At 38.4% G+C, this 25,873-nt stretch overlaps 1 protein-coding gene across 4 annotated transcripts in view; it reads right to left on the reverse strand.

Moving 5' to 3' along the window:
• The window catches only part of kcnh1b (potassium voltage-gated channel, subfamily H (eag-related), member 1b), a 74,261-nt gene that overhangs the window by 43,349 nt on the left and 5,039 nt on the right, over positions 1–25,873 (reverse strand). For all 4 annotated transcript variants that reach the window (XM_084416561.1, XM_084416563.1, XM_084416562.1 and 1 more), the window contains exons 4-7: positions 25,672–25,800; positions 25,308–25,426; positions 18,883–19,275; positions 6,380–6,809 (exon numbers count right to left, since the gene is read on the reverse strand). In XM_084416561.1, coding sequence (XP_084272687.1) covers positions 6,380–6,809; positions 18,883–19,275; positions 25,308–25,426; positions 25,672–25,800 — 1,071 coding nt within the window. The remainder of the gene's footprint in view (positions 1–6,379; positions 6,810–18,882; positions 19,276–25,307; positions 25,427–25,671; positions 25,801–25,873) is intronic.

Below are 25,873 nucleotides of genomic sequence, written 5' to 3' on the forward strand. Positions count from 1 at the left end.
AGCAGTAAATGAAGAGATGTCTCATCGATCACAAGTTCAGTATGGCGTACCACAAGGCTCAGTACTAGGACCGCTGCTGTTCACTCTGTACATGCTACCATTAGGAGATATCATTAGGAAACATGGCATTAGTTTTCACTGTTATGCTGATGATACTCAGCTCTATATTTCTTCACACCCTGACGAAACTTACCAATTCACTAAATTAACGGAATGCATAGCTGATATAAAAAATTGGATGACTAGTAATTTCCTACTACTTAATTCTGAAAAAACAGAGTTTCTAATTATTGGGCAAAAAACTTCCTCACGTAATAACCTAGAATACTGTCTAACACTTGATGGCTGCTCTGTTAAGTCTTCGTCGTCGGTTAGGAACCTGGATGTGCTCTTTGATACTAATCTTTCATTTGAAAGTCACGTGTCTAGTATCTGTAAAACCGCATTTTTCCATCTTAAAAATATATCTAGATTACGACATAAGCTTTCAATGAAAAATGCAGAACAATTAGTCAATGCGTTCATGACATCAAGGCTAGATTATTGTAATGCTCTACTGGGTGGTTGCCCTGCACGCTTAATAAACAAACTACATCTAGTTCAAAATGCAGCAGCTCGAGTTCTTACCAGAACCAGGAAGTATGACCATATTAGCCCAGTTCTGTCAACACTGCATTGGCTCCCTATTAAACATTGTATACATTTTAAAATATTGCTGACTACTTACAAAGCACTAAATGGTTTAGCTCCGCAGTGCTTGAGCGAGCTCTTAACGCATTATAGTCCTTCACGTCTATTGCGATCTCAATATTCCGGCCAGTTGATAATACCTAGAATATCTAAATCGACTGCTGGCGGTAGATCCTTCTCCTATTTAGCACCAAAACTTTGGAACAGTCTTCCTACCATTGTCCGGGAAGCAGACACACTCAGTCATTTAGACTAAACTAGACCAGACTATGCCAAAAATGTGCCATTTTTTCAGGTTAGGCCTATAAAGCAAATACTCGCTTTATTCCTGTTTTCTGCTTCGGCATATTATAGAGCCAACTGGATAAATTATGCAACGATAATTGTGTGGGTTTGTTGGTATGGATGTCTAAGTGTGGTTGGTATGTGTGTTATAAAAAAAAAATGTGTTTGTGTGCATGTGTGTGCTTGTAATATTTGAGAGAGAAAAACTCAACTGCAAATCGAAAATTCAATCACTGTGTTCACCAGTGGAGTTTTGCTGGCATCCAATGGGGAAAGTCTGGTACTGCGCCCAAACAAAATCTTACTGAAAGCTCATTTTTTGAGATATCATCCTCAAATTCGGAACACAACCTGTTTAGATTTATGGCTTTGAATTTATATCAGTTTTAGAGTTCCAAATGTTTCATAAAATATATATTTTATATAAAATATTGATTATAATGTTCATAAATATTTTTCATAAACTTAAACTTCTATAACATTTTTTTGGTTGCACTTTTTTTCAATTTTTTCACTTCAACAACAATCTGCCAAGGGTCTTCTTTAAAATGAGACCAAACTTAAGTATTTGCTCCCAAGCATAACATTTTTATGAGAGTTTTTTGACTTGGACATTTTTGTCCCTTTTGGACCTATGAGTAAGTTTTTTTTTTTTTTTTATGTTAACTGCATTAATTTTGGCACAGGTGTCTATTTTTATTGTAATTTTACTATTTCACCCCCATTTCATTTGAAAAAAAAAATGTTGCACTAGTTACACAAAATACTTATATATATTTTATATAAAATATTGATTATAATGTTCATAAATATTTTTCATAAACTTAAACTTCTATAAAAAAAATTTGGTTGCACGTTTTTCACTTTTTTCACTTCAACAACAATCTGCCAAGGGTCTTCTTTAAAATGAGACCAAACTTAAGTATTTGCTCCCAAGCATAACATTTTTCTGAGAGTTTTTTGACTTGGACATTTTTTTCCCTTTTGGACCTATGAGTAAGTTTTTGTTTTTTTGTTACTGTTAACTGCATGAATTTTGAGCTATTATAGAGCCAGTTGGATAAATTATGCAATGATAATTGTGTGGGTGTGTTGGTATGGATGTCAGAGTGTGGTTGGTATGTGTGTTATAAAAAAAAAAAGGTGTTTGTGTGCATGTGTGTGTTTGTAGTATTGAGAGAGAAAAACTCAACTGCAAATAACAAAGCCAATCACTGTGTGACCAGAGGAGTTTTGCTGGGATCCAATGGGGACAGTTTGGTACTGCGCCCAAACAAAATATTACTGAAAGCTAATTTTTTGAGATATCAACCTCAAATTTGGAACACAACTTATTTAGATTTATGGCTTTGATTTTCTAGCCGTTTTAGAGTTCAACTTGTTTCATAAAATATATATTTTATATAAAATAATATTCATAAATAATTTTCATAAACTTAAACCTATATAACTTTTTTTTGGATTTACTTATAAAAAAATTTAACTTCAGCAATAATCTGGCAAGGGTATTCTTTAAAATGATACCAAAGTTAAGTCTGTGCTCCCAAGCTTCAACTTTTTATGACCGTTTTTTGACATGGACATTTTTGTCCTCTTTGGACCTATGAGTAACTTTTTTAAATTGATGCACAAGGGTTAAGGTGGACGATGACGCAATTTTCTTCTAGAAACAAACTTTGTTGTATTATTTTCATGTTATCACTGTAAAGCTGCTTTGATACAATCTGTATAGTAAAAAGCGCTGTATAAATAAAGGTGACTTGACTTGACTAATACCTTTTGTTATGATTATACCGGTACCACTGTATATATTTTTTTTGTAAGGTAAGCTTTGGCTGTGCCCGTCTCTCAGCGTCCTGACTGTAGTCTGAGAGAGAGAGAGATCGGCTTCAGTGTGCTTTATTTCTTGCAGTGGCCCTAATCGAGCGGCTCCCATTTCCAGACACACAAACACTGAGCACTGCATATATTTATGTACATTTCCTCTTTAAATTCTCATTACTGTCATCTGAAAGGCTTTATTTTCTTTAAGCGAATTCTGAATTCTTATTCTCCGTGTGTGTGTGTGTGTGCGTGTGAGTGTTGAGAGTGCACGCTGACTGAATGTGTGCCTGCTGTGTTTGCTGTGCATCAGCAGGATCACACTGTGATCTTCTGTCTTTCTGTCAGTCTTCCCCCACTTTTATGACACTCCACATCAGCGTCAGCCTCAGGCGGCCAACAGCTCCACTCACGCCCTGAACGCAGAGACCCTACACAACAACACTACACTCACTGCACCAGCACTAACACACTCACACTCGCTCAGATGACAGCAGGTGATCGTGTCATTTATGCTGGTTAAATACAAATACAAACCTGCATAAAAATACCAAGAAGATACAGTGCTTTTCCTGTTTAGCTGTAGTACGGTGCAGTTATATTAACATGTCCACACTGACCTGAATAGAGCTGAATAACAACTACTGGGTAACACTTAATTTTGATGGTCCACTTTAGACATTCTACTGCAACTACTGTAAATTTGCAACTAAATATCAACCAACTACCTCTCAATAATTTGCAGATATACATGTCAACTTCTTCTCAATAATCTGTAACTATACGTGTTCGTAACTATACGTAACTAACTCTCAATTTGCAACTATACATGTTCACTAACTCTCAATTTTCAACTATACATGTTCACTAACTCTCAATTTGCAACTATACATGTTCACTAACTCTCAATAATTTGCAACTATACATGTCTACTAACTCTCAATAATTTGCAACTATACATGTCTACTAACTCTCAATAATTTGCAACTATACATGTCAACTAACTCAAAATTTGCAACTATACATGTCAACTAACTCTCAATTTGCAACTATACATGTCTACTAACTCTCAATTTTCAACTATACATGTCAACTAACTCTCAAATTTCAACTATGCATGTCAACTAACTCTCAATTTGCAACTATACATGTCAACTAACTCTCAATTTGCAGCTATACATGTCTACTAACTCTCAATTTTCAAATATGCATGTCAACTAACTCTCAATAATTTGCAACTATACATGTTCACTAACTCTCAATAATTTGCAACTATACATGTCTACTAACTCTCAATAATTTGCAACTATACATGTCAACTTACTCTAAATTTGCAACTATACATGTCAACTAACTCTCAATTTGAAACTATACATGTCTACTAACCATCAATTTTCAACTATACATGTCAACTAACTCTCAATTTTCAACTATGCATGTCAACTAACTCTCAATAATTTGCAACTATACATGTCAACTAACTCTCAATTTGCAACTATACATGTCTACTAACTCTCAATTTTCAAATATGCATGTCAACTAACTCTCAATAATTTGCAACTATACATGCCAACTAACTCTAAATTTGCAACTATACATGTCAACTAATTCTCAATTTGCAACTATACATGCCAATTAACTCTAAATTTGCAACTATACATGCCAACTAACTCTAAATTTGCAACTATACATGTCAACTAACTCTCAATAATTTGCAACTATACATGCCAACTAACTCTAAATTTGCAACTATACATGTCAACTAATTCTCAATTTTCAACTATACATGTCAACTAACTCTCAATAATTTGCAACTATACATGCCAACTAACTCTAAATTTGCAACTATACATGTCAACTAATTCTCAATTTTCAACTATACATGTCTACTAACTCAATAATTTGCAACTATACATGTTCACTAACTCTCAATAATTTGCAACTATACATGTCAACTAACTCTCAATTTGCAACTATACATGTGTACTAACTCTCAATAATTTGCAACTACATGTCAACTGTAACTCTCATTAGAAGTTACTTTATTTTGATGGCCCCTTTTAAAGCATCTACTGAAGTAAGAAATAAGTAACTGAAATAAGTATATTTCAGTTACTTATTTCTTACTTCAGTAGACGCTTTAAAAGGGGCCATCAAAATAAAGTGTTATTCTTTCAACACACTTTTCTCTTCTGTAGAGCTGCTTATTGCTGAATTAGACATTTGAAGTGACCATCACTGATTCTGTTTATTGCAGTGAAGCTGCTTTGAAATCTAAAAGAAATCTGAAATCTTTTGAAATCTTGAATCGTTATTATATAAAGTGCTGTAGAAATAAAGGTGACTTGACATTAGTGATATTTCAGTGAAATCTTGTCAGGCAATAAAGGTTGTCCATGGTCAATAGCGTAGTGATGCGTAAAGCAAGGCTGAATTCCAACAAACAACGGTAAGTGCAACCATACCAAATAAAGTATTTCCAAAAATAATTGTGTAAAAAACCAAACCAAATTTTTTTTATTTTTTTCATTTATAAATAAACACAAGATATGATTTTACAGTCGAAACTATTTTCTATGGTAATCATCTTAATGCAGTTGTAGGTGTGGTCACACTTAGTGTTGTTTGGCAGAATTTTACCTGCAATATCTCATTATTTAAACAGGAATCTGCATTATTGGGAGTTTCACATGAGGGCAAAAACTGGGCAAAAAATTTCAACACACTTTCATGGCAATTCATAATTATTTTATGCTTTTTGTGAATTGGTGGCTAATTCATATGGATTCATATAATCACATTTGTAAATTTTTGCACAATCTGCTTATGTACCACTTTTCTTTTCTTTTTAAATTATACGTTTCCTTACAAATAACACTGCACAGATTAATTCAAAATCATCCTTTTCCTTATGAGATTGTTTTGGAGATTTCAACATTTTAAGAACAAGCGTATTCATTGGTCTGAAAGTGATTTCTGTGCACTGTTGACAATAGTCCCATTTACTCATTTCACTGATACATTGCTAATGTGATCACACCTTTATTATACTAAATTACTTAACAACCAGCCAGAATTGTGTAATTGCGAGCATCTCCATAATGTAAATGTAATTAATTAGCATTACTCTGTAATTATTAATCTAAATACATAAAAACATGAACACTATAAATTAAAAGTGTATCTACCTTTTATTTACTGTGGTTATCACTGTATTTCTACAGTGCAGAAAAGTAGGGCCTAACTAAGCAATTATGTAATATTCTTCATCTGGACTGTAATCTAGAACAGCACAGGGCTCTATATAGATCTGAAGTTCCTCTGAGAGTCTGTCAACGGCAGATAAAACACCTGGAGTCCAAATCTCTACAACTTGTTCTGCGTAGAACATCTTTAAAGGGTTTTTTTATGAAATAAAATTGATAGCCTGCAGATTGTGGTCTTTTTCTGATTGTTGTTGTTTGAGGAAATTGATCCCTACACTAATGGATCTGTCAATGTTTTTTTTTGTTCAAGAAAGTGCAATTTATGTAGTACCACAGTGTAACTTGAATTTCACGTAGTGGTGGAGTGTTTTACTCACAGCCAATCATCATCATGGCCACGGCGAAGATCTTCTCTCCATCTGTGGTGGGCGCGATGTTTCCGAAGCCAATACTGGTCAGGCTGGTCATGGTGAAATACAATGATGTGATGTAGACCGAGTCTTTGCTGGGACCCCCTTCCCACTTCCCCATGCCACTGGCGTTGAAGCGATATGGTGATCCGACGGATTCTCCCAGGAGATACAGCCAGCTGTCCCGACGGACCATGTTGGATTCTTCATCTATGACCTCGTAGTCCCCAATGCTGTACCAGATGCAGGCCAGCCAGTGGGCGGCCAGGCCGAACACACACACCAGCAACACCAGCACCGCTGCACCGTACTCAATGTAGTGGTCCAGCTTACGGGCCACTCGCCCGAGGCGCAGCAAACGCACCACCTTCAGAGAACTGAACAGGCTGCTGATGCCCTGCAAGACACAAGACACGTGATTAGTCGAGTTTGTGGTCATTTAGAAGATGTTTTTACCCATGGTGACTTACAATACAGAACAATTACTACAGGTCCAGTTCTGAAAGGGTCTTAAAGTGAACCACGGACCCAGTGAATGTTTCTAAAATCGTTTGTTTTTCAATTTTAAAATCCCAATGGAACCAAACTAAAAGCCTGTTCGAAAACTAAATGTCTGGTGCGAAAATGGATGCGTCTGTTCAGATCGACATGAACACTTTCCTATGTCGCCAATCTTTTTTTTATTATGGAGAGGCTTTTTCATTGAACCTCAAAGAAAGCCAACCAATAAGATTTGCACTCTTGGTCACATGGTCAATGCTGTTATCTTGATGGAGCTCATGAAGAGACTATTTAGCTAAGCGACAGTGAATAGCAGAGGAAGAACCCGGAAGCGGCTCGCTGATCTCTGTACTCTTGTATTTGGCGGTGACTGGGTGAACTCAATGGCGATAACAAATTCGGCTGTTTGAAAACCTGTTTGACTTCCTGTCTTCTCTGACAAGTGGCTGTCAGAAATGGAAAAATGCGCACCACTTTCCTTGTGCACCGCCATATTTTTACTTTCCCACAAGCGCCACCTACTGTCAGAGAGTCAATTTGCATTTTCATTCAGCCTGCACTGAAAAAAATGATTCGCTGAATTTAATAAAAAATGTTATGGTAAGTGGTTGCACACATTGATTTTAGCTACATTTAAACAAATGCATTAAGTTGACCCTAATCAATTTTAGTTCAACGTAATGCATTTGTTTAAATGTAGCTAAAATCAATTGTGTGCAACCACTTACCATAATTTTTTTTATTAAATTCAACGAATCATTTTCATTCAGCCTGTCTACTGTTTTCACTGTGAAATCGAAATTTGTTTCTGTGCTATTAACAGCTTAAATGTTAGTATTGTGACTACTCTAAACCAACCAGTTTAAAAAATCCCCATTACCCTGCAGACGCAGCTTAACCCTGGCTCGGATTCAACTGTATTCTGCCCGCAGCACCAGCAGAGAAAGCAAGGATGACTGGTGTTGACGTGCCCAGCACAAGCGTCCTCTGCTGCTGTGGGAACGAGGACTGTGTGTGTGTGTGTGTGCTATAATCTCCTGCTCGGATGCAGGCTCTGCTACAGCGGCCCGACAGCTCCGCAAAGCCCCAGAATAATACAGCTTTGAGTGTGCACTTCCTACCGAGGGATTAAATGAATGAGTCTGTGCCAAAACCCAAACTGAGGACGGCACCTGACAGGTTATGAAATTCATCATGAAACTGAAAGTGGCCCAATTTACTTTCTTAATACCAGTTCCTGATGTATCCATGCACATTATTTTGAAGAAAAAATATGTTGTTTTTCATAATCTATCATCAAAAAGTAATTGCTCATTTGCTCAAACACGTTCCCTGTCTGCCAATGGCCAAAAAAGTAGTCCCGCCCCAAGCTCACACCATTGGATTAGACCAGTGGTTCCCAAACTGGTGTACTTGGGGTATGCAAACAAAATGCTGTGTTTTGCCAGTCATTCAATTATAACATTAAAACCGAGCATGTATTTCTATCAGGTAAAACGCTGCAGTGTAAAAACAGGAAAATGGTAGTGCCGTAAAAGGTCAAATACTGTACATGATATCCAATCAAATTACATCATCTTTTGCTGACAAAACTGACTGCATCCACACAAGCAGTGTGTATAGGTTGTGTGCGGAGTATATGCTGCCTTTAGCCTGGGTTTCCCCATGCTGCCTTGAGCGCAGCGCGATTTTATTCACGCTGCTAGGCAGCCTGGATACCATGGACCAGATTTTCGCCTCAGCTAGGGAACTAATCACAGAACGGGGAGGGAGCAGCAAGACGATGACGACATAACCACGCGCGTGATCTGCTTGCAGTCGTCGAGATGGATGCTGAGGAGTTGAAGAAAATAATAGCTAGTGGAGATTGTAAAGTTGTCGACAATACGTCATAAAAAATCAAGTCCAGTGTGTGGGAGAAATTTGGAGTTATATGAAGAAAATATTGTGAAAGGCTTTGCTGCAAACATTTTCGTGTTGGACAGCCGCAAATGTGGAACTTCATCCCTGAGGAAGCACGCAGAAACTGTGGTAACAAAGCAGTTCTATCGAACAGTATTTTTCATATTTAACACTGTTAAGTATGTGTGGTGTGCAGGGCGTGTTTGAACCCAAAATGGTCAGATGTAGGCTAGACGAAATTGCGTGGCATATAGTGTTGTAGCCGCGTCTGTTCGATTGGTAAAATGTTATAAGGCTACTCAGTTTTGTGGTAACGTTAGCCATGTTCTTCATGTATCGGCCTTTTGGCAGCTTCGGCTGAAGTTGTCCTTGTGTTAATTGTCGTGTAATAACTTCTGTATGACCTGGCAATAAACATTTTGTAAGTGTGTCTATAATGTGATAGTCTAAACTGATTTTATTTTGGGTGCGGGTCGGGTGTCGGTTCTATTTTAAGCGGGTCGGGTGCAGATTTTAATTAGTGCTGCTGTCGGAAAACGGGTCGGGTGCTGTTTTAAGCACTGCGGGTACGGGCGGGTGCGGATTTACAAAATCGGACCCGTGCAGGACTCTGGTGTACACATAAATCTCTGACCCATCGTCGTCTTCTTCGTTGAATATCTGTCGCTCTACATACATCATCTGGTATAATTGAAACGATTGGCTATGAGCTACGTACAGGTGCATTTGATAGACATTTGTAGCGCCCAATAAACAGCTCTGGGCATTCGTAAACCACGCTTCAAATACGAGAAAATGAACATGTGGTTCCCAGACCACGTCTCAAAGAGAAAGAGGTCTGACGTTAGCCAGGCTATGCTGCCTTAGCAAATCGCTCTACATTACTGCAGTGCTCCACAGTGGACCTTTGTAAAAGAAGGGATTTAGCACTTAGGCTACTAGCATTAAGAACAAATATCGAGATCAGTTTAAGACTCAAACTATCTTCTACACAAAAACATACGCTGTGTGAGTTCTTGTTTTTAATGTTGATAGTCTATTACACGAGCAAGAATGCATTTTTTCCTGAATATCCACATGATTGCAAATGAGACAAATATTGTCTCCACTTTTTTTTGGAAACAGGCTCATTTTCCAACTCCCCCAGAGTTAAACAGTTGAGTTTTACCGTTTTCGGATCCATTCAGCCGATCTCCGGGTCTGGCGGTAGCACTTTTAGCATAGCTTAGCATAGATCATTGAATCTGATTAGACCGTTAGCATCTCTCTCAAAAAAATTACCAAAGAGTTTCGATATTTTTAGGATAAGTTTCTTAAAGTTAGGAATTTGCAGCAGGCGCAATGATATTACGTTGGATGTAACCTAGCTGGGGACTATTTTCAGGCGCTGCGTAATATCATTGCACCTGCAGCACCCATGGTACGGCAGCAATGTTTCTTGATTATTACGCAGGAATGAGAGTATAGTTCCTAGCCATATCAGCCTAGAAAATCACAACTTTTAATTTTCCGTCGGTCTTAGTACACGATGTAACTACAGAAGATTTATTAAATAAGAAAAATATCTGAACTCTTTGGTCATTTTTTGGAGAGAGATGCTAACGGTCTAATCAGATTCAATGACCTATGCTAAGCTATGCTAAAAATGCTACCGCCAGACCCAGAGATCGGCTGAATGGATCCGAAACCGGTAAAACTCAACTGTTTAACTCTGGGGGAGTTGGAAAATGAGCCTGTTTCCAAAAAAAGTGGAGTGTTCCTTTTATAGAAAAGCTGTGACTGCAGTGGAAGAGAAGGAGTACGCAGAAGGGTGTAGACAGGAACCACTGGATTAGACAGTGATGGTATATCTTGCCCAAAAATGATACACTGTTGCTTCAAAGCGAGATTGCGTTAAAGAAATAAAGGTTACAGGAATAGTTGCAATAATTGCTCTTGCGCATCAAGCAAAACCTTAACCATTGAGGTTTGTTCAAACACGCATTGTTGATCAATATTTATACGTGAATACAATTTTAAATAAATATGTTCATCATATAAAGTGATTGTGTCTCTCCAGAAGACTTGGAGTAAACCGCTCAATTCACATGGATTACTATTACAATCTCTTTATGGACTTTTTGAAGCTTGAAACATTTTGGTTGCATAGATTTCAATGGATGGACAAAAGTGATGGGAGAATATTCAAAATATCTTCATGTGTGTTGTGAAGATAAATGGAAATCTTATCCTAATGAGAAACTGACCATTTAAGCAGGCTCAAATAAATACAGTCTGATTCCTGGAACTAAATATTCATCCACCATTTGATGCAAACTTGTATTCAGGTCTGGATCTATATGTGAAATGCCTTTTATGTTTTTTTTTTTTTAGTTTCTAATCAGACAATATAGAAACAAGTCCAGCCTTTTCTTCTCTTTGAGAGATGACTCAAATGGGTTGCAAAGCACATTTCATGATGACTTTAAGATGTGTATTAAAGCTGCTAGTTTGATATTTAATACCTAAAATCCAGTCCATCACTCGCTGTGCCTCCTACAAAGCTGGACTTATTTATAGACTAGACTTTTCCACTATTAATAAAGTAAATAAAAAAAATCATGCATTGTAAAGCAGTTAAAAAATGTTTGGAGCACTTAGACATTTTACAATACACAGTTGTCAGGGCAAGTGTGTCCTGATCCAACATACTGCTATCATTAAACTGGTGTTTGTACAGAGCCACACACAGAGTGAACACAATCCACGTTAACCATTCGTGCTCCCGAAGGAATCCCTCACTCGTAACGAGCCTGGGATTAGGAGTCTCTTTCTATTCCAGTTTTCAGAGAATGTAAATGTCCAGAGTTCAATTCGAACATGAATTATTCAGTTACGTGGCTCTTTCCACTGCAGTCTTCATACCGGAAACACAAATGCTATTGCTGTGGGCTTCTGAGACTGAGCTGAATCACGTGAGCCGCTAATGAACATGACCTCTACATGACATTGCTTTTGAGTGGGGATAAGAAGTCTAGTAGCTGCTGATTTTGGCCCACAGACTGAATGTTTTGATGCAGATGGCCTTAGATATTGACAATGGCATTTGTCTTCTTGGCTAGAGGTTCATTTAGTTGAAGAAACAGAATTGAAATCCCTTCTGATTTATAAAAGCTTCTCAATTTTTATTGCACTAATCATTGACAACAACGTTTGACGGCGTCTGCTGTGCAGCAGGATAAGCTGAGAGTAAAGGCCATTGCACACTGAGTCCGAAATTTTCGTATGCGTTTTTTCGTGTTCGTCAGCAGTAAAATTCGTCACGCACAGAAACCTTGCACACTGAGTCCGATGCGTATTTATTAAACCTTTGCGGAAAAAAACGCAAAAAATACTAAATGGATTCGTCAAGCAGTGAGGATGAATTTGTTGCCCTCTTTCTTCTTAAAAAGAGAAAAAGAAAGAGGAAATATTGGGTCCATCCAATCCTGAGATTGCGCCGAGAGGAAGGAGAGTTTCACCTCCTTATCAAGGAGTTGCGAAATGATCCCAAACGATTCAAAATTTACCTCAGAATGTCAGTGGAACAGTTTGATGCTTTGCTAGCGATACTGGAGCCACATATTAAAAAGACGACCACCAATTTCCGTGAACCAATCGATCCTGAACAGAAACTGGCAGTATGTCTATGGACGGACACACACACACACACACGCGGCCGGCAGAAGCGCTGGGCAGACAGAACAGCTGTATACAGGTTATATTTTATTCAGTGTCTTTGTAATCCGCATTTTGTTTTTCATACAGTAGGCTACTTGTGCTGCGAGACGAAGTGTATCAACTTGTCAGACGTCATTCTGGATTTTGTCGTTCGCTTGTACGGTGGCTCTGAATTTTCAAAAAACCTCACAAAACACTGGCTGTGGATGCGAAAAACGCAGAAAATCGAACCCAATCCGAATTTTTTTTTTACGGACGAAAGTTTCGTAGACAGTGTGCAAGCATGATTGACATAACGTGAGGTCGAATTTTTTTTTTAACGTGCGAAAATTTCGGATGCGAATTTCGGACTCAGTGTGCAATGGCCTTAAAGCTATGCTTGAACGAGCCGCACAACACTGGTAATGATGGCTGCTGGGATCCACTAGCCATTAATGATGATGATGGATTCTGAGGTTATGAAGTTATGAACCACTGACTGATGGATTTTACAATTCTCGGAGGGTGCAAAGCCTGTGTCTCCTATGGCTCCTATAGTATTCTTTCTGCGGTAAACCACAGCGATTCAAGGATTTGATGCATGATGCTGCAATATCACTCACAGAACATCACTGGCAGCTTCATTCACAGAGGTCCCGAGGGAAATACCTGACATGCTTAGATGAAATCAATCCTGAAAACGCCGCTTCAGTGTGGCAAAGCCATCAACACTGACTGTGAGGCTATAATGCAATTTCACATAGCAACATTGTGTCGGCCCAGATCCGGCCCACATCTGGCACACGTGGAAAGATGATCTGGCCCACATGCGGCGTGGAATGACGGCCCTTGGGCGGCTCACTCCTGTTTGCCAGAACTGGGCCACAAGCAGGCCATAGCAATGCCACATGTCAAGAGCAAAGAAATACACCACAACTGGACCTTATCTGAGCCACAAAACCTGTGTATATTAAATATGGAGTCATCTCAGCCTTAATAAGCCTGTTAACAAGCAGAAAGAAGAGAACAGAAAAAGAGACGAGCAGAAACACAAGAACTACAACTGACTTCAGACACAGCCTAAGATGAAATCAACTGAAGAGAAAAGAAGACATTAAACCTGTGAAGATCTCAGCAGAGGAGGATTAAACAACTCCACAAACAGCATTACCAGCTTCACTTATTACTAACCAGACTGACTTTATTTCTGTCAGACGTCTACACAAGTTTTTATTGAGAATTAACAGGGGTTTAACTCTAATGTGTTTCATTTGAAGTCACCATAACAGTGATCAGTGTTTCCATTAGATGGGCTCTTAACTCTTATGATTGCTTTGGTCTTTTTATGCCGCTGTGACAGTGTGTTTGTTAAACACATTTGCAGCAGCAAAGAAAGCTAAAGGGAATTGAGATCAGGTGATGATGGTTACTTGTTGATGGTTTATAACCATAATGAAATAGATTGATGTCTTTTGAATCAAACAATTGTGTTATTCCATTAATATATTCACATCACAAACCCTGTGTTACTGCAGCATGAGATCCAGCAATATTATAACAATCAGTTTTTATTAGATTTGAACAAACATGAGCACCCTACGATGACACACACAGACATCAACAATCAGCACATCAATCTCAACAAGAAAAGATCTTCTTTTCTCTTCAGTTGATTTCATCTTAGGCTGTGGCTGAAGTCAGTTGTAGTTCTTGTGTTTCTGCTCGTCTCTTTTTCTGTTCTCTTCTTTCCTTCAGTGATTCTGCTTGTTAACAGGCTTATTAAGGCTGAGATGACTCCATATTTAATATACACAGATGTTGTGGCTCAGATAAGGTCCAGTTCTGGTTTACTTCTTTGCTCTTGGCTGACATGTGGCATTGCTATGGCCTGCTTGTGGCCCAGATCTGGCAAACAGGAGTGAGCCAAGGGCCGTCATTCCACGCCGCATGTGGGCCAGATCATCTTTCCACGTGTGCCAGATGTGGGCCGGATCTGGGCCGACACAATGTTGCTATGTGAGAGACTGACAAGGGCTCATGCTTACAGACACCACTTCAATATTCCTGTAGTTTTTGAAATAGCACTTTACACTCTCAGAAAAAATGGTATCTTTAGGGAGTAAAACAGCTTGTACCTTCAAATGGACCTTATCTACCCCACAGTATAAGTACTAATCTAAGGTGTTAATATGTCAAGTGAAGTCAAATTTATTTTCCAAGTACACATTGTTTCAAAGCAGCTTTATAGAAATGCATACTGTGCTTGGCGATAAGACAATACACAGCAAAAACTCCAGTGTTAAATGAACACTCCTGGGAGTGTATATGAGTCCACACTCAAAAGTGTAAAGTGTTAAAATATGAGTGTTAAATTAACACTCAAGAGTGTTAAAGTTAATGAGATAATTAAGTGATTAGTTTAGTGATGATTGAGCATTATTGAAGACACCTGATGTTAACAAGCAGAATCATTGAAGGAGAAAATCACAAATTGTAAGTTACCATTAAGGTGATGGGTGTTTGCTTTAGTTGGGCTCTTGACACTTATATGTTTACTTTAAATTTTGCTTGTCTGCTGTTATTGATTTATAACAGTCAGATGAACAAAGAGACAATGTGATCTGATGGTGTTGGTTATGTTTTGACATAATCATGTTGTGATCTGTAAAACAAAACTTATTGAGATGGCTTACGTTGTTAATTACAGCAGCTCTGTGATTCTACAGCACATGATTTTCAGTATTTTTCATATAATCCAAAAATATTTCATAATCATTGTTCTGATCAAAAGACTTTCAAAAGAATTTATTTAGAAACACAGATATCAATAATCAGCCTGTGAATCTCAACAATGGTGACAATAATAAAGCATGTTGCAGTGGCTGCCACCAATCACAACTCATTAATGGCTCCCATCATGCATTGCGGTATGAATAAATTATGATCTGAATTGTCTATGTAATTTACTTTTCCTAATTGAATATTCTGCTCGTCACCATTGTTGAGATGCATAGACTGAATCTTGACATCTGTGTGTGCCTAAAAGAAAGATTTTTTTTTTTTCAAAACAACTTTTAAGAAATCCTTTGTATTATATCTAAAATTCTGGATATTTATGCAGATTCACAGTTATGCTGTAATCAACAACATAAATGTAAGTCAGAAATAAGGATCTTAATGAGTTCAGTGATCATTTTCAAATGATGATTGTCATAATATAACCAACATCATCAGATCACTTTTTTTCTTTGTTCAACTGGCAGTTATAAGATACAACAGCCAAACAAATTATTAAGTAAATGTATAAGTGTCAAGAGCCCGACTAAAGCAAACACTGATCACTATAATGGTAACTTGCAATTAGTGATTTCCTCCTTCAGTGATTCTGCTTGTTAACATCAGGTGTCTTCAATAATGCTCAATCATCACTAAATTAATCACTTAATTAGCTCATTACCTTTAACACTCTTGAGTGTTAATTTAACACTCATATTTTAACACTTTACACTCTTGAGTGTGGACTCATATACACTCCCAGGAGTGTTCATTTAACACTGGAGTTTTTGCTGTGTATAAAGCAATGATACAAATGATTTTCCAGAGTTAGATCTAACTATATTTTATTAATAGTGTTTATAGTCTAGAAAATGTGTCAAACTCAGTGTTGGGTATGTTACTCTAAAAAAGTGATTAATTACTAGCTACTAATCACATATTGAACAGTGTAATTGGATTACTTTACTTATTACTCTATCTAAAAAGTATTGAATTACGTAATACTGTCACGGGAGGCTGAATTTAAGCGCATGTGAAAAGAGTAGAAACAAAAACAGTCTTTCTTACAATCCACACAGAGGAGAATCGCAGGAGATAAACTAGAACTCAACCACATACAACACATACGATAATGGACAAATGAATTAGGGAAACTCACAGAGAATGTAATCAAAAGAGAAACAGAACAGGTGCGTGGAATTAGGAACTATGAAAAATAATTAACATACAGAGAAACTAACCAAGAACTCGAGCAAATAGAGTGAAAACACAACTAAAACAGAACTTATATGTTATATTTACAGTATTACTTCCTGAATCCAATTTCACTTGTACAATACAAGGATAGAAATGAAACTGCTCTTTTAATTCTTTCAAATAAGCAATATTAAATTGCATGAATTATACGCTGATTTCACGCAGCCGCCATTTTGAAATCGAAAGTGAGGCTCCGGTGGGAAGAACCCCGGAAGTACAGATCAACAACAATGCCTTGGACTACCAACCTGAAGCTGGTGCCGCGATTTACACTATTGGAAGATAATATTCAATATAGGATATGTATATAGTTCATTCCTGCTTCATTTTTTACTCTCTGAATTATATATAAAAAAATTATTTTATTTATAAATAAATTTCACTGTATATAGTCTAAAGTATGAAAGAAATGTATGTACAGTTTTAGAATTGACACAGCATCATTAAACACCACAATACGCCATCGCATTCACGACTCTCCTATGATTAAAGGCGACACTTCCGGTTTTCTTCCCACCGGAGCCTCGCTTTCGATTTCAAAATAACGGCTGCGTGAAATCAGCGTATTCTCGAACTGGCCGAGGTATTTAAAGGGAGAAGGTTACATTAAAAACATAAATATTAACAATAGACTTTAAATTCTGAATTAAATATAGAATTGTTCTATACTCTATACAGTATTACATGTAATTACATCAGAAGTAACTGTTATTGAATTACAGAAAAATTAAGAGTAAACCCTTACTTTACTTTTTCAAGGGGAAAATAAATAAATTTATAATTAATTACTTATTAATGCATAAACACTGCTCAAACTCTGCTCCTGGAGGGTCAATGTCCTGTAGATTTTAGCTCCAACCAGCTCCAAAACTGTTTCTAGTGATCCTGAAGGCATTGGTTAGTTGGTTCAGGTGTGTTTAAGTAGGGTTGGAGTTAAACTCTGCTCAACAGTGGCCCTTCAGGAACTGAGTTCGACTCCCCTGGTCTAGCACATATAACTGTGCCGCAGTGAAGTCTGAGCATTCAAGGCACTTCAGAGATTTAAGGACCAGTGACACTACACTTTTCATTACACTGACTTGCATTCAAACGCAATGGAATCTGGCAATAGAAGATTCATATTTCATGGTTAACTTCAGATAAATTAAAAGAATGCAAACTTTTTTAGCAGTAAAGTGGGGTAGATTGTATATTTGTACATTTTGGATTTATTATTTGTTTTATGTTGAATTAATGTTTTTCAAAAAGACGCCGCAGAGTGTGACATGGCATCACATCATGACCGCTGCAGTGTCTTTAGCAATTTTGTGTGCAACAACCAAGTCTAATGTGACCGTGGCTCCAAATATTGTTCGGTTTTGTAATATTAAGGGAGTAAGCAATTCTCAAAAAGTATGAATGAAAACAGGTCACAAACTCTGATGCTCATGTGCACACCTGATTTAGGTCATGGTTAGTGTTGTTAGTCGAGTGTAAAATGTTCTCAAAATGCATCAATGAAGATATGATAGGCTGGATTAAGTGAAAAATGGTCTGACGTGAGTTTGACATTTTCCAAAACTAATTCACAGTCATTTCAAAAGTAATGTTGAGAAATATATGGTATGGCTTTAATTTCAGTTTGTAAAGTCTCTGATTTACTATTTTGTGATGTCTTTCCTTACTGTGGTTGAAAATTAATGATATTGTGGTAAAGATTTTGGTAACTAGGAGCTTCTAGAAAATCAACACATAATGCTTTGGTCCTCCAGTGAGTAAAGCCGCAGAACCTGAATTCACCAAGTACAACATGTTCCTGAATCAACACCTTTGTTGATCCTGGAACAACATGTCAAACAACCAATCAGATTTGAGGGACAAATTTACAGTTTATGTCAAGTTTGGGCTTACAACCATAGTTAGATGCTTCTTCATCAGGGTTATTCATCTATCATTTCCCTCTGATTTTAAGGAGAAGTTATGGGTAGGGTTAGGTTTGGGGGGATAGGGTTAGGACTCAATTTTCAGAGCGGAATGTTGTTCCAGGATCAACAAAATATGTTGACCAAGAAACGTGTCTAACTCTGCAAGTCAAGATGTGCGAGTAAGCCAGAGGTAAGGAATGAAAAATGTTGGCAGTAGCAGGAGAAAAAAAAAACATTGGGATATCCCAGGCTACACTGGGAGAGCCAGTTCTTCTCTAGCTAAACAATTTAAACAATATCAACTTGAACAACAAGGGCAATATGTACTTTTTTAAGGTAGTTAAAGTACAAAGTTGTCCCTTTGAGGGTACTGCCCCAGTAACAACCTGTTGCATCCATAAATGTAAAAAATATTCGGACAGTGTACAACTGGTGAAGAGAAAGAAAACTCACCTCGTCAACATTCTCAAAGGCATTAATGACGTCGTAAGGAAGACAGGAGAGGAGGTCGATGACGAACCAGGTCTTCACGTAGTTCATGCGGATGAGCTTTGGGTCTGAGATCACCTCTCCAGCGGGTCCAACAAAGGTGGTGTGGAAGTTGAGCACGATGTCCACCAGGAATATCACATCCACAATGCTGTCGACTACCAGCCACGTGACGTTGTTTTGCTTGGTCTTGAAGGACACGTTGTAGGGCACCATAATGGCCGTGTAGAAGGTGAGGATGAGAATCACCCAGTCCCAGGTAGTCTTGAAGGTGCAGTAGTGCAGGATGATGTGAGGAGGGGTTTTCGGAGCCTCTTGCTTGTACTGCGGGAGGATGTCCGAGCCAAGCTGCAGTACCTGATAGGGAATAAGAAGAGGACAGAGTGATGAACTTCATGGAAGACAGCAAGATAACATTCCCTCAGTCCACAAACGGCATCCTGATGTATTTGAGAATAAACTCCAACCGAGTGAATGACAGAAACTATGAGTGAGAGAGACATGACTGTTTCCGCACATTTGTGAAAGAGACAGCATGAATCGATCTGGGAATGGAGATTTGCACACACTTGCACACTTGCACTTTCTATACAAAGGAACATAAGCCAAGAGCAAACAAGGAGACAGAAGAAGCTCATCACCCTTTCAAGTCTGCGACAATAAAGCCCCAGATCAGAGCCAACTCAGTGTGTGTCTGCGTCTCAATCAGCTCCCTAGTTCAGTAGTCAGGGTAGTTCAGTAGTCAGGGTAGTTCAGTAGTCAGGGTAGTTCAGTAGTCAGGAGTCAGGGTAGTTTAGTAGTCAGGGTATTTCAGTAGTCAGGAGTCAGGGTAGTTCAGTAGTCAGGGTAGTTCAGTAGTCAGGGTATTTCAGTAGTCAGGAGTCAGGGTAGTTCAGTAGTCAGGGTAGTTCAGTAGTCAGGAGTCAGGGTAGTTCAGTAGTCAGGGTAGTTCAGTAGTCAGGGTAGTTCAGTAGTCAGGGTAGTTCAGTTCAGTAGTCAGGGTATTCAGTAGTCAGGGTAGTTCAGTAGTCAGGGTAGTTCAGTAGTCAGTAGTCAGGGTAGTTCAGTAGTCAGGGTAGTTCAGTAGTCAGGAGTCAGGGTAGTTCAGTAGTCAGGGTAGTTCAGTAGACAGGGTAGTTCAGTAGTCAGGAGTCAGGGTAGTTCAGTAGTCAGGGTAGTTCAGTAGTCAGGGTAGTTCAGTAGTCAGGAGTCAGGGAAGTTCAGTAGTCAGGGTAGTTCAGTAGTCAGGGTAGTTCAGTAGTCAGGAGTCAGGGTAGTTCAGTAGTCAGGGTAGTTCAGTAGTCAGGGTAGTTCAGTAGTCAGGAGTCAGGGTAGTTCAGTAGTCAGGGTAGTTCAGTAGTCAGGGTAGTTCAGTAGTCAGGAGTCAGGGTAGTTCAGTAGTCAGGGTAGTTCAGTAGTCAGGAGTCAGGGTAGTTCAGTAGTCAGGGTAGTTCAGTAGTCAGGAGTCAGGGTAGTTCAGTAGTCAGGGTAGTTCAGTAGTCAGGAGTCAGGGTAGTTCAGTAGTCAGGGTAGTTCAGTAGTCAGGGTAGTTCAGTAGTCAGGAGTCAGGGTAGTTCAGTAGTCAGGAGTCAGGGTAGTTCAGTAGTCAGGGTAGTTCAGTAGTCAGGAGTCAGGGTAGTTCAGTAGTCAGGGTAGTTCAGTAGTCAGGGTAGTTCAGTAGTCAGGAGTCAGGGTAGTTCAGTAGTCAGGAGTCAGGGTAGTTCAGCAGTCAGGGTAGTTCAGTAGTCAGGGTAGTTCAGTAGTCAGGAGTCAGGGTAGTTCAGTAGTCAGGGTAGTTCAGTAGTCAGGGTAGTTCAGTAGTCAGGGCACTGATCAGCGAGTCAGCCATTTTAAGTTGCACTGAAACATTAGCTCCCTAAAAAGTCCCTCAATGCACCGTGAAAACCAGGAAGCATCAATGCTCGCTATGTTCCCTTAACGGAAGTGCTGAGGCACGAAACATGCTTTTTTGATGTTTTTAAAATGCAAACCATTAATTATATTTCAGAATAAACATACATAAATCATTAGAAAGGTACTGAACATAATCTAACTAACATTTACAATTTATTTACTGCTGAAATGTTGCAAAGTGTGCAAAGTATTTATTATAATGCACTTTAAAAAACATTGACAAATAATGTCAGAAAGATATCAGCTCTGCTGTTGTTCATAAATACCAGAAGTGATGTTGTACAATGAGGATGTTGTCATGTCACCATCAATGTCCCAATGTGTAGTGTGCAAGGGTCCTTACTGTCCTTACCAGTGCCTGAATTTGTGCAAACAATATACCGAGTCACGACCGAGGAAGCTAGGGAGCTGATTGAGATGCACCTTGTGCCTCTTGTGACTTTGATTAGTCATAGACTCTACAATACCTTTAAAGGGGGCCTATTATGCCCCTTTTTAAAAGATTTAAGGTGTTTCCATTTTTGTGTGGAAGCAAAGACATGCTGTTTTTGTGCATGTATCTTTAAATGCAAATGAGCTGATGCTCCCCGTCCCCTTTCCAGAATAGTGCCAGAAATGTTTTTTTTTATTGGGAGATACGAGGGTCCGTGGCTCTACCAATGTAACGGCTAACTTGGGTCACATGTGCCTTGATAACCAATCACATTACAGCCTTGACGTCACTGAATTTAATTCAGAGTTGTGCGACAGTCAATCACTGTTTGTGGATACCATACAGTGTAAAAAATATATTCATGATTTGTTATCACAACTTTTTTTCTTTTGTCAAATCAACTTGGATAATTAACATGGTTCAGATACCATAATATTTTGTGTTTCTGTTGAATAAACCAATCTCTTACATTGTATTAACTCAAATATATGACCTCAAAATGTTAATGCAACCAGGTAACTGACTTTAAGTTAAACCAACAATCATTTTTACCGTAAAGGTGCCGTAAACAGAATCATACCTGTCAAGCAATTGTCCTTGACTTCTCTTATAAAACAGCATTTTTCTTGTGTAAACTCTAAAAATAGATCAATCCAAAGCTAATGTTTAAGAGCAAACATGTTGAAGATTAGCCAATGGGCTTTCGATTCATTAAATGATAAGCTGTTTCCTCACAAAAGCGGTTTATTCAGAGTAGTGAAGCTATCGACATCCATTAAAAAAAGAAATTCCCTGCGTACCACAGCGTTAGCAGGCGTTAGCGTTAGCAGGCGTTACGCTACTTTCCGCTAAGGTTGCAGGTTTGCCTTCAAGTGGCTTTGATAGGGCTGTGCCTTTACAGCTCGTGCCTCAGATACTCTGCCAAAAACTACCAAAACGTCTGTTTGCTTTCGATCATCATCTCTATCGCGGTCGTGGTCACGTGACATTGCAGTTCTTCAGAAAGCTGGCTGTCATGAGTATTCAACTAATTTCTCTTTCACACCTTATTGCACTTAAACTGTCAAATACACACAAGATTATGTCAAAAACACACAAAGTTCACATAAACACGGTAGGTTATGTCTGTGAACATAAACAGAAATCGCATGTGTATATTAGATCTGTGTATTAAAGTGAAAGCAGGGTGGTAACACTTTATAGGAACAGGAATAACTACACAGGAGCAAATGAGTAATGCATTATTAACACTTCAGTAACTACTACTAACTAACAAGAAACTCTGATTAATGAATTAGTAAGTAATAGTGCCTAGTTGAATGTGGTTGTTCACTTTTAACTAATCAGTAACTACTACAGGTTCATAATTAATGTGAACAATGCATAAAATATGATTAATTCTAAAGTGAAGGTCATGGTAACCCACTAGTAATGACTCAAGTATTACCAAATCTTTCAGAAGGAATCACTAATTATCTAGAACAGGATTATAAAGTGAAAAGCATGATGATATTTATATCATATATGATATGTATAGCCACTCTATATAGTGTAAGCTAAGTATCCATGGCTGGAGAAACATCCTGCTGCATGTGAGTGTGTGTGAGAACACAGATGATCTGCTCTATGATTTCAACACACTGAAAAGAACGTGAAACAAGAAACTGAGGGAGGAAATTCACTAATGCTGTCACCCATTCCTCTCCTTAGTTCCCTATATCTATCTGAACAATAGGACACTTACGATTCAATACAATTTTGTGGTTTGAGCTGAACAAATTACAATATCTGCTTAATCTGCACAGCAAATGGTTCATACACTGTAAAAAAGAATATACGCTATATCTAATCAATAAAATTGAGACAACAGATTACAAACAATATTATTAATTACATTTAACAAATTAGAATTGAGTAATAATCAAATTAATTCCTTAAAAGGTAACCATTTAAAATGAGTAAAATGTACAACAAATTTTTTTTTTTACTTTTTTTTTTATTGCCAACATTGAAGACACCTGATGTTAACAAGCAGAATCACTGAAGGAGAAAACCGTAATTTTAAGTCACCATTATGGTGATCGGTGTTTGTTTTAGTTGGGCTCTTGACCCTTAAATCATTGACTTTAGATTTTGTTTGGCTGCTGTACCTGAGTTATAACAGCCAGATGAACAACGAGAAAAGGTGATGAAGGTGAAAAGCTGATGGTGTTGGTTGTGTTTTAACATAATCATTATTTCACAATCATTTGACCTGAATCACTGAACTCATATAGTTCATAATTAACTTGTAATTAAGACATGTAAACAAACCAAAAACGACCCTAAAAAGGACAGAATGCTCAAGTTTTGTCTGGACCGAAAGAACCAAGAGAACCAAACTATGAGCACACCCCATAAAGGCTGGTCTGGGGTACGGTTCATTTGAGCTCTGGTACAGTTCGCTGCTTATATGAATGCAATCGTACTAAATTGCGGAAGTGAACAGATAGATTTAATAAAATAAACGATATATCATTCAATGTGTTTGTGTGTGTCACAAACTGCAAGAATGTCTATCTCATTTCTGCACACCTTCAGCAGAACATTTGCAGTACATTGACGGCAGATAAATGCAAGTGCTGTTACGTGCTGATGCAAAAACAAAGAAAAACAACAAAAGAGATGTGAGCAGCTCTTTCCATTTTGGCGCCTTCTCCTTCATAGCCGTTGCCTAGCATCATGGGTATGCGCCGCAGCTCGATGATGCAAGTGGACCCCAGTTTGGACCAAGCGGCAACTTTCCCGTCTCTCTCTCTTGAATCCAACACTGAAGTGACTTAAACTGCAGTTCATCGACTGGCCACTAGAGACAGGCTGCAGAAGAGAGTCAATCCCATAGACTCCCATGTTAAAATCCCCAACTTTACAGCAGAATAAAATGTTGGTAAATAAAGTGGTTTTGGTCTATATAGCTAATTTTTCCCTTCATGACGACTGTGATGGGGTGATTTTTTTATAACTCATCCGTTTAAATTATATTAAGTCTTAAAGTCCTGCATATTTAAGGGCGTGGCCACTTGAGTGACAGGTGGATTGTCGCTGCTTCACTACTAGCTGTTTGTCAGTTGTCTGTTAGCGTCACGTCACCTCAGCTAATCCGCCTTTTTGCCCACTTTCGTTTATCCGGGATTGACACGCTGCCAAGATGGCGACGGCCGGCTCCGCCCACTTTGAGCTTCAAAAATGCTCTTCAGAAACACTACGGCTGACGTCACGGACACTACGTCCATATTTTTTTACAGTCTATGGTTTGGACCCAAATAATATAATGTGAACAGAGACCAGCGGGGGAAGGGGGAGTCTGTAATTGAAGTCTGGTTCAGAGTCAGACCAAGCAATTGAACCAAATTGTGAAAGCACCCTCAAAGTATACTCCATTTGATAGCATTTGATAGTACGTTTCTTTGTCAAGAATCTGCACTATTACTCACTATTACAGCTATGACTGATAAAAAATGCCTTTTTACATGTTTAAACTACAGTTGCAAGAATCGGTTACACTTTATTTTAAGGTGTCATTGTAACAAATTTAAGGACTGAATGATTTAGTTAGTTAGGGTAGGATTTGGATTTGGTTGAGGGTTAGTTGCATGTAATTATGCATCATTTACTGTTATTTGTAACAAGGACACTGTAAAAAAAAAGTGTTACCCAAGAATCTCTTGTTGTTCCGTCTTTTCAGGCTCACTTACGCAGTACGCATGCTGATGATGTAATTTGCATCACGTGCACTGTATGCATACCCTATAGCGCACCAAAACGTGCTCAGGAAGTGTTCTGGAGCCGCTGCAGGAACTGAGGGGGACGCTGATGTGGAGTGTGTGACGTGAACAGCAGCCGCACATGTTGGAGAGTTATCTCAAGGCAGCAGAGGGGCTTTTGGGATTGCAGCACACACTCTTGGCCAAGAGGGCTCAGGTATAAATGGATGGAGTGTTGCTTTGATGAAAGTGCTTGAACACACATGTAGACACAAACACACAAACACAACAGTGATCACCTCGGCCAGACGGGAGTGCTTGTGGACGTTCTCGCCCTTGTGGACAGTGGGCGTCAGCTGCTGTAACACACCACGGCTGCTGGTCAATGCTCGCGTCAGCCGAGCAAACTTTCCCCAGCCTTCAGTCACATAACAAGGGGAAATGGTTAGAGAAATATACATGTATAATGTAATGAGTGTTTATCAATCAGTCTTATAAAGTGGGTAGTTTCATTCCTGCAATATAAAACATATAAATTGTTCCAGCAGTGAAAACAACATCCTGAATAAATCTAAAATCAAACACAGAGAACAGCTTTCACTTTCCGGATGCAGTTTACACCAAATGAAATGTTTTGGCTGATGGGAAATGATCAAATCAAACCTTTAGATGAGTCATCTTCAATAGGCTGCTTGAATGCAGTGATATCACTGAAGGTGCAGAGGAAGAGTACAACTTTGTCCTGTTCGTTTCGGATGGGAGCAATTTTGATGAAGAACCACACTGGCATCCCTGCAATATCAGCATTTTGTTTTTGTTTTATTCCTTGATAAATATGATAAGCTTAAACTCTTTCGAATGATTT

The sequence above is a fragment of the Rutilus rutilus genome (assembly GCF_951802725.1).
Source record: "Rutilus rutilus genome assembly, chromosome: 8".
In the NCBI taxonomy this organism is placed as follows: Eukaryota; Metazoa; Chordata; class Actinopteri; order Cypriniformes; family Leuciscidae; genus Rutilus; species Rutilus rutilus.